The sequence below is a fragment of the Cervus elaphus genome, chromosome 20 (genome assembly GCF_910594005.1).
Source record: "Cervus elaphus chromosome 20, mCerEla1.1, whole genome shotgun sequence".
NCBI lineage: Eukaryota > Metazoa > Chordata > Mammalia > Artiodactyla > Cervidae > Cervus > Cervus elaphus.
Window position 1 is genome coordinate 138,987,027 of NC_057834.1, and position 9,639 is coordinate 138,996,665.

At 47.4% G+C, this 9,639-nt stretch overlaps 1 protein-coding gene across 1 annotated transcript; it reads left to right on the forward strand.

Annotated features, from left to right (window-relative positions):
* Positions 1 to 8,341: 8,341 nt before the first annotated feature.
* On the forward strand, positions 8,342 to 9,292 carry LOC122677602 (olfactory receptor 12-like). The gene has a single exon (XM_043877770.1). The coding sequence runs from the start codon at positions 8,342 to 8,344 to the stop codon at positions 9,290 to 9,292; it is 951 nt and encodes a 316-aa protein (XP_043733705.1).
* The last annotated feature ends 347 nt before the right edge of the window (positions 9,293 to 9,639 follow it).

Consider the following 9,639-nt stretch of genomic DNA (forward strand, 5'->3'; position numbering starts at 1 on the left):
CCATTTTTGATTCATATATTTGAAATCTTCACTAGTGGTATACAAATTTAAATTTTTCGATAATCCACATGGATTGAACATTTTTATTTTGAAATGTCCCTTTATAAGCAAACTTTTCCTCTGAAATCTATTTGTCTAATAATTTTTGAGCCTTAAGAGCCTCGTGCATATTCATAACACAACTTTCTCCAGGATTTTACTCTCATACTTCCTATAATTTTCTAATAATCATATATCACATTTATAAATTGGCTGTGATTTTCAGTGCAGGATTAAAATATTTTAACAGATACATTTACTTGACCTCCAGTGAGGGAAGGGCCATATTATGACTTAGAGAGGGCTGTGCTGCTTCTGTAGACACAGAGCCCTGCACATGACTCTTTGTCACACCCACAGACCAGGATGAAGCCGAGGAGGAGGGTAGGGTGTGGGCCAGGAGACCACGCCTGCAGCCTGAGGAGACCTTTCCAAGAAGGGCCTCTGGGTCCCTCTGAGTTGCTTCTCACCCAATGGACCCCAGCGCTCCCGGAGGAATTTCAGGCTTCCTGCTCCTCCTGTTTTGGGCTGAGATGTATCAAAGGAAGGTTAGCCACAGGATTGCATCTTTCAGGGACTCGAGGAGTTGGGAGTCCCAGCGTACTCAGAGCTCAAGTAAATGCTAATTGGCCACTTGAGGCCTCAAATCCCAGCTGTGCCAGGCAGAGAGTATCTTCGAGTCGAGTCATCCAAAGATGCAGGTGCCATGAATACTACCCAGCTGAGGGTAGCTGAGGGTAACAGGTAGAATTGAGCCAGTCTCATCTGCTTACACCAAAACCCAAGAGTTTCCTGCAGCAGGCACTTGGAGCATATGGCCTGCCTCTCCCTGGGACCCCAGGTGCTCTCTGCTGCCCCCTCCTCACTCTCACTTCCCTGCACAGGAAGCCAGAGGTGGACGACGGAGCAGGATCCTCAAGGCCACGTCATTGTCATCAGCACAGACCTGGGTCAGGAGTCCTGTCCTCCCCAGAAGCAACAGGGTCCTGGGTGAGCCATGCCCTTCCTGACTTCACAGGAGCAGTGCGGTCATCACTCAGCAGGGCATGGTCAGCATCACTGACAGATTAGTCCTGGGAGCCTGGACCCTGAACAACACTACCTCTCACTGCACTGGGCAAGATCAGTCAGGGCCACAGGTCTGAACTTTAATGAGAGTGGAAATAACCAGGGGGTGTTATATAAATGTGGGTTTTAACCTTAATGAGAGTAGAAATAATCAGGGGGTCTTGGATAAATATGATCGTAAATTCAGTGCCTGAGACCTTGCATTTCTGACCAGCCCTAGATGACGCTGCTGCTGTGGGGCCTCAGACACACATGATAACTACATATACAAGGAAAGGACTCAGGACTCAGTCATTACGAATCGGGGCTTGTGACAACACTGCATTATTCCCCTTTGCCCCCTAAGGCATTTTTCAGGCTCAACTCACAGATTCAGTGAAGCCAGCACCGCAGCCACTCTGGGTCATCTCAACAGCCAAAGGAATGTGTGAGTATGTTTTTATAAAGCAAACTGAGAGGTTGGCTTCCCAGATGAAAATGCAGATTGTTCCTCATGTGCTCCCCCAGGCACACTAAGGGTCCCTGTTTTGATGACCCAAGGCTCCTGAGGTGGACAAACAGTCCTGGGAAACAGAACAGAAACAAGAAGCTGGGAACCCCAGGAGCAGAGGAGCAGACAGCCAGCCTGGGGTGGTGAGGGAAAGATAGTCACTCTGGTCACAGTGAATCTATTGTGCGTATGACCAGGGGGTAAACAGAGATGGACAGCGCAAGCTTGGCCATGATGAATGTGACTGCTTACACAAGAGGCCAGGGTGGTTGGCCATGGAGCGTAGGGAAGACTACCAACTCTGCTCTTAGCACCAGCTCCAAACACATTACAGTGAGTGCTGCCTGCCCCAGACCAGACGTCCCCTCTGCTGTCATGTGAGCCTGGAGTCAAGTCTGCCAGAAGAGGAAAGCTGGACAACCTACATGGTCATCCAAACTTCTATTGTTGGAAAGAATGAACTCTCTCAGACCTCCTTCTAGGAGAACTTCAGGCTGGGGGAGGGGGGTCATCACTCCTTCAAAGAGCCCCAGACCAACCAGCCTCCAGCTGCATACCCTGACTCCCAGGGAGTTCATTCCCACCAAAATCAGCCAGTTCCAGGGTGGTAAAGATCTCACCTCTAGAAAATATGAAACTGCTCTAGAGCTGGTTGACTTCACCCTCTCACTAATCCCCTCAACTTCTTAGGGGCCCCATAGCTCTGTGTCCCCTGCCTTCCACACTCCTTCCTATTTAGTCTAGATTTCCTCTAAGCATTTCCTCTGGCCACCACACAGCTTGTCCCCGTGTTCCATGTGAGTGTGGTGGTCAGCCCTGTCCAGTGCGGACAAGGGAGGTCTGGGCTGTGACAGAAAGCAGCACCCAGCAGGAGGACCCAGACTCTGAGGCAGATGTGACCGTGTTGGTAGTTCCCATTGCTCCAACCAATCATTACCAGGGGTGTGCTGAGGTGCCAGGGGCATGGCAGTAAGGACGGGGAGGATTTGCTCATGTCCCGAATGGTCTCAGCCCCTGTCCTGCTGTTCTCAGACCATGGAGCTGGGCTGTCCCCTCTCCATGAATTGTCCAACATCTGGGCATTTTAAGAAAGAACCCTTAGATTCCCAAGGGTGTGGAGAGCTCTGCTGATGTTTGCCATCACAGTCTTATCTCAGAGACAAAACTGCTGAGAAACATAGGGTCTGTCTCTCATGGTCTGCAGGAGAGGCAGAAGTAGCTCCACTTTAGCCTGGTGAGGGATGGCCCCTGATCTTTCCCCAGACTGGCCTGGAGTTAGAACCATCACTGGGTCAGTTCCTGATAGCATCAGGGGCTTAATGATTTCTGAAATTAAAAATGAGTAAAATAGGTGTGGAAAGTGCAAGATTAGATATGTGAGCCAGTGCAGGAATGGCCCAGCTCAAGACCATCCCTGTGGGAAGGGAGAGCATGTCCTGCAAAATAAGGACAGGGAGATGGAAGCCATCCTTACACTGAAGACTCTCAGCTCGGCAGGACCACTTGAGTCATTGATAGCCTACGGTGAACAATGTCAGATCCGTGATCTCCAAAGAAGAAGGTTTAGCTTCGGGACCAGGGACCAGGCTTGATCACTCAGGAGTTTTTGCATAGCAGAGTTTTATGAAAGTAAGAAAAGGGCCAGAGAAAGCTTCTGACATAGACATCAGAAGGGGGACAGAGAGTGCCCCCCTCACTAGTGTCAGCAAGGGAGTTATATACTTTTTAATTAGTTATTACAATGAAACAAAAGAATGTCTCAAGGTTGTAAAGATCTTACTAGACCCACTCCCATAATTTATATTTTAAGATAACAGGATTAGCCAGAAGGTTTTCAGGAAGGAAAAACTTTCCTCAAGCAGGATACATTGCTGTTATATAATCCTTACTAAGGAATGTAGAAGAAGAAAAAATAAGTTTGTCCTTCCCTCCTCCTTGAGAATTCCAGACCCCTATCTCCTCTTTGAGAACCCCAGACCCCTCTCTCCTCCTCAGGGGCCCTGGAATTCTTATCAACCTGCCTAGCAATTGACTCTCTCATTCCCCCACCCTTTTCTTTTAGGAGAATAATGTTGCCAAGAGGCAGCCTTGTTTATTATTTATTATTCACAAATCTTATTATGAGATAAGATTATTCATAAATATTATTCATAAAACTAGTCTCCATTTATCATTTGATTTGTTAATACACAAAATAAGAGTTTTGCATGGGCTGTTACAGGAAATTAATAGCCCCCGCTCCTTTAAATTCTCAATTATGGGTTTTAACCCTTCCTTAACCTTTTAGTGGGTACTGCTTCTGATGTGGAAATAGGTGATGATCTTTGAGCTTGATAAAAACAGGAACAGCATTTTGTGCTCGACACACAGTTTTTCCATCAGCCCACACTTTAGGATTTACATTTTATTCAACTAATGGGAGAGAAGGAGCAGGCTCCACATTTGTGAAAACAGAGGGCTGGAACTTGCTCAGTATATCCCTCTCCAGAAGGGGTGAGGGAGACTCCAGCGCGAATGGAAACTCAGGAGAAAATAGTGCAGAGTCCCAGTTGCAGCTTAAAGGCTCACTGAAATAATAACATTTGGCTTGTCCAGATAGTCCCATTACGGTAGTGGATCAGAAGAAAAGCAGGCCAGGGGCTTCAGTGAGGACAGAGAAATTTGCCCCAGTGTCCAAAAGAAAACTGACTGATTGGCCCTCCACAGTTATTAATACCCAGGGTTCCTCAAGTGATATTAGGATGGGGGTTTGTGTGGGGACCCCTGGACACCTTCAGTCCTGATTGTCCTGACAGTCTGACCCCTGGGGCTTACACCTCAGAGGACAGTCTATCCTCCAGTGTGGTCCCTTGCAGACCAGACATGGAGCCAGGGGTGGCTTAGATGCCTGAGGGCAATCCTGCTTGAGATGCCCCTACTTTCCACAGTGATAACAAGTTCACCCCTTTTCACCTGGGTCCTTCTGGGCCTTTTTCTCTTCAGGCTGATTCATAGCAGTTCTCACAGCCATCACTAGAGCCTGGGTCTTTTCTTTGGTTCTTTTCTGTTGTCATTTTTCCTCATTTCTCTACTGTAATACACTGTCTGAGCCAGCTGCAACAGTTTTTCTAAAGATTGATTTGGTCTGAACGCCTGTTTTTGTAACTTACAGCAGATACCTGGAACCAACCGAGTGAGAAGTCTATCTTTTGAGATTATTCCTCCTCTGCAGTTTCAGGATCAACGTCAGCAAACTTGCAGAGAGCCTCCCAAAGTTATCTAGAAATTTACCAGGAGTTTCCTTCTCATCCTGTTCTATGTCAGCCAACTTAGCATAAAGTCTTAGTGTGTGTTGGCTTGAACAGCTCAAGATTATATCTGGCAAAGCAGTTCTGATCCCACCTTCTTTTAGCCATGTTACAGTCCCAGTCTGGCTCTGTCATGGGAACTGCTTGGCTCCCAGTAGGGAGGAGGGCTATTTCATGTTCCCTCTTTCCCCTTATCTCACGTTCAAGCCATTGATCTCCAAAAGCAGCAGCTTCCCTCAGACCTCGAGCTCTCAAGTCAGGAGTCAGCATCCATCCCAAGACATGTATTATATCTCTCTAAGTAAGCTCATAAAGTAATGTTAGTCCCATAAAAACTTCTGTGTACTTTTTGGATCCCCTAAATAGTCATGGCCACAATTGGAACTGTTTGAATATCTACCTAGACTGAGGCAACCCCTCCTAGAAGGGTGCCCTGAGTCTCAGCCTGTTCAGTTGGGAACCCCAGATACAGGGGCAAAGTAAGAAGACTGGAGGGAAAGTTTCACATCCAAATCTGCACCCTTAGGACCCAACTCTGGCATATCTCGCAGAGAGATAAAGAACAACACATATGGTACTTCCACTCATTTTCTCTTGTTTTCTACAGAACTGGTCTAGTTGTAAAACAGTATCGTAATTGAGAGGCCATTTAACCGGCCAGTGTTCCCTGTCTTCCAACAGATACTGTGCCCATTCGGTATCACAGACGAAGATCAGGTGTGTCTTTTTAAATTCTGGGGATCAAACTTGTCCCAGTTTTTTTTTTTTTTTTTTTTTTTTTAATACATTTTAAAGGAGTGGTTTTGGAACTGCTAGCTCCCATCTGTAAGAAAGAAAAAAGTAGCATCCACAGCCATGGCTTCTTTCCATTGAAGGCATCCCTCCCTGCTCTAAATGGGGGTATAGACAGACTTTCCACCGAAGCTTTCTTTTCCTGGTTGGACTTGGTCTGTCCCTTACCAACACAGGCGCCTTGCTTGTCCCTCCCGGTTCTTCACGGAGGAGTCAGGGTGGAGATGCACCAGGTCTCCTGCATCAGGAGATGCATCAGGTAGACCTGATGGCATCCCAGATTGACTTCTAGCTCCTTACCACCAAGATCTTTGTTTGACTTGTCCTTTTCTCTGATGCCACCCAGAGTGTAACAGAGTAGCTGTCCCGGAATGTTTCCCAAGCTAGGACTACTACGGGAAGCATCAGTGTTCCATGAGCGCATTCACATTCCTGAGTACAACCCTGACCACAGTAGAAGCAGTGAGTCACAAAGGGATGAACAACGATCAAGATGTCCCGTCTGAGTATCACCATGCTAGTATATGTGATAGTGAAAGAGGTGGTGGAGGGTCGGCCAGCGAGGAAAAAGTGAACTTTGTCCTCAAGCTACTAGGGCCAATCCTTCCGGTTCATTTCCACAGATTCCACAAAAAGAATATCCAAGGAGTTGAGACAAAGGCCACCAGAGAGCCTCCTCTGGTCCACTAACAGCACTAGCAAAGGAAGAAGCCCATTGCACTTCCAACCTGACCAGATCCTGCAGTTCCTGATCTGTGTCCTCAAAAACCTCATGGTCACCAGCAGCCCTTCTGTCCACATAGATTGGAGGCATAGCCGTGACAAAGACTCACTTTTAGGACTCTGGCCCCTGAGGCAGGCAGCCGAGAGAGTGACCTCTAACTTGAGAGATATTCCTGAAGCTAGAGTTCCACCTAGTTCCCAAACTTGCTGCTGGAACTAGGGTTCCACCTCGCTCCATGCATGCTCCTAGTAACTTTCTAGCAAGGCTAAGCACTTCCATACAGGGGCTCTTAGTAAAAGTACACAAAAACAGCATGGATCACAAGTCCCTTGAAAGTTTATGACCTGACAGATTATGTTAGTGGTTTTAATTCCCCAGTTACAAAATGGTCAAAGAGACCAAGAAAAGGTGACTGAGAAAGGAAAGTTTGGTCCCACGTGATTTGCCCATCTCTGGCCACTCCCTTTGCAGGGATGTTGGGTGTCTCTTGGCATTGGCAGGTCGATATAAACCCCCGACAAGGTTCCCCTTTCTGGGGCTTCCATCAGTCATTATGCAGCACTGTGAAACCACAGAGCAAGTCTCATCACTTGCTTCCTGCAGGGCGTGTCATTCATTCACAAAAGCACATGGAAGAGTTAGTAAAGCAGAAAACGTGCATAGTGAGAAAGAAGAGAGTCTAGAGCTCTGATCATTCCTACGTTGTCCTGAAGATCCTGGATGAGCCCCCAGAATGATAGCTTACAGTGAACGGTGTCAGATTCATGACTTCTGAAGAAGAAGATTTAGCTTTGGGGCCAGGGACCAGCCTTGATTGCTCAAAAGCTTTTGCACAGCAGAGTTTTATTAAAGTAAGAAAATGGACAGAGAAAGCTTCTGACATAGACATCACACGGGGGATTGAGAGTGCCTCCCTCGCTGGTCTAAGAAAGAGAGTTATATACTTTTTATATTGGTTATTACAATAAATCAAAAGAATGTCTCAAGATTGTAAAGATCTTACTAGACTCACTCCCATAATTTACATGTTTCAGACAACAGGATCACCCAGAAGGTTTTCAGGAAGGAGAAACTGTCCTCAGGCAGGATATATTGTTGTCATAAAATCCTTACTAAGGAATGTAGGGGGGAAAAGTTTGTCCTTTCCTCCTCCTTGAGAATTCCAGACCCTTATCTCCTCTTTGAGAGCCCCAGACCCCTCTCTCCTCCTCAGAGACCCCAGACTTCTTATCAATCTGCCTAGGAATTGACTCTTTCACCATCTCATACCAAACACTAGGCGTCCTCCACAGAGGGAGTGCTCTAATCATACTTTGTTGTTGCTGTTCAGTCACTAAGTCATGTCCAACTCCTTGTGACTCCGTGGACTGCAGCACATCAGGCTTTCTTGTCCTCCACTATCTCCTGGGATTTGCTCAAACTTATGTCCATTGAGTTGGTTATGCCATCCAACCATCTCATCCTCTGTTGCCCCCTTCTCCTCCTGCCTTCAACCTTTCCCAGCATCAGAGCCTTTTCCAATGAGTTGGCTCTTTGCATCAGGTGGCCTAAGTATTGGAGCTTCAGCATCAGTCCTTCCAATGAATATTTAGGGTTGATTTACTTTAGGATTGTCTCGTTTGATCTCCTTGCAGTCCAAGGGACTCTCAAGAGTCTTCTCCAACTCCACAGTTCAAAAGTATCAGTTCTTTGGTGGCTGGCCTTTTTTATGGTCCATGTATACTTAGGAATTGGCGAATTAGAGGAAATGTTCATGTTTCAGGTCAGTTGGAGCTCGTCTGGAAGAAGAGTGGGTATCTAGCTGTCCCTTGGTCGGGGGCAGTGGGTCACTGAAGGGATCCTGTTCTCCAAAAGAATACAACCTTGTGACCTTGACCTGCAACTTCTCATTGCCTCCCACTTGCTCTCTGCTGTCTGCCACTTGTTGCCTAGCTGAGATCCATGTCACCCTATGGGAATGGAAACCTCTCAGTGATGCCTCTGCAGGAGTTCGTGCTGGATGGATTTGCGGGTGGCCCACAGACTCAGGCCCTGCTGTTTGCTCTGTTCCTGGCACTGTATGTGGTGGACGTCCTGGGGAACCTCACCATGATCGTGCTCATCACCCTGGATGCCCGTCTGCACTCCCCAATGTACTTCTTCCTCAAGAACCTCTCCTTCCTGGACTTGTGCTACTCATCTGTCATCTACCCCAAGGCCCTGTTTGACTTAATGTCGTCAACCAAGGTCATCACCTTTGCAGGATGTGTCACCCAGTTCTTCTTCTTCTCCACCATGATCACCACTGAGGGATTCCTCTTGGCTGTGATGGCCTATGACCGCTTCGTGGCCATCTGCAGCCCCCTGCGCTACCCCATCTCCATGCGCCCCTCGGTCTGTGCCCGTCTGATGCTGGGCTGTTACTGTGTGGGCTCCTTCAACTCCATCCTGCAGACCAGCTTCACATTCAGCCTCCCGTTCTGCAGCTCCAACCACATCGACCACTTCCACTGTGATATGCTCCCTCTGCTCAAGCTTGCCTGTGCTGACACTACCACCAATGAGCTGGTCATGTTTGTCATCTGTGGCCTCATCATTGTGGGCACCATACTTGTGATCCTCATCTCCTATGGCTACATCACAGTGACCATCCTGAAGATGCGCTCAGGAGGAGGGAGACACAAGCTCTTCTCCACCTGTGGCTCCCACATGACAGTTGTGTCTCTCTGTTATGGGACCCTTTTTGTCATATATGCCCAGCCAGGAGCTGTGCAGTCCATGGAGCAGGGCAAGGTGGTCTCTGTCTTCTACACCCTGGTCATCCCGATGCTCAACCCCCTCATCTACAGTCTGAGAAACAAGGAGGTGAAGGATGCCCTGTGGAGACTGGGGCAGAAACACACAGCCACGTGAAGGAGGGTGACTGGAGAGACTGGTTTTCCTGAGGGCAGGATAACAGGGCTTTGGAGGAGGCACTAGGTTTAGTTTGAGGAATTAATTCCTCATTCATTTAATTTATTCTTTCATCCTATATTTTATTTAATCCTTCTTGGAAGCATATCCTGGAAAAAAAAACTGCAAGTGTGAGATGCAAAATGAATAAGGCATTTACTTGCAAACAGAAAATTAATATCCTTAAAGGGTAAGACTCCAATCTCAAAGTCTGGGTAACAGAGTGGGCAGAGTGGTGAGCAGAGGGTCTCTGAAATAGCATATGTGTCCAAATTCAACATCCTTCACTGAAGACATGAAACTACACA

What these genes read in the sequence shown, in the direction of transcription:
- LOC122677602 (XM_043877770.1), top strand. Translation starts at nt 8,342, where the DNA reads ATGTCACCCTATGGGAATGGAAACCTCTCAGTGATGCCTCTGCAGGAG.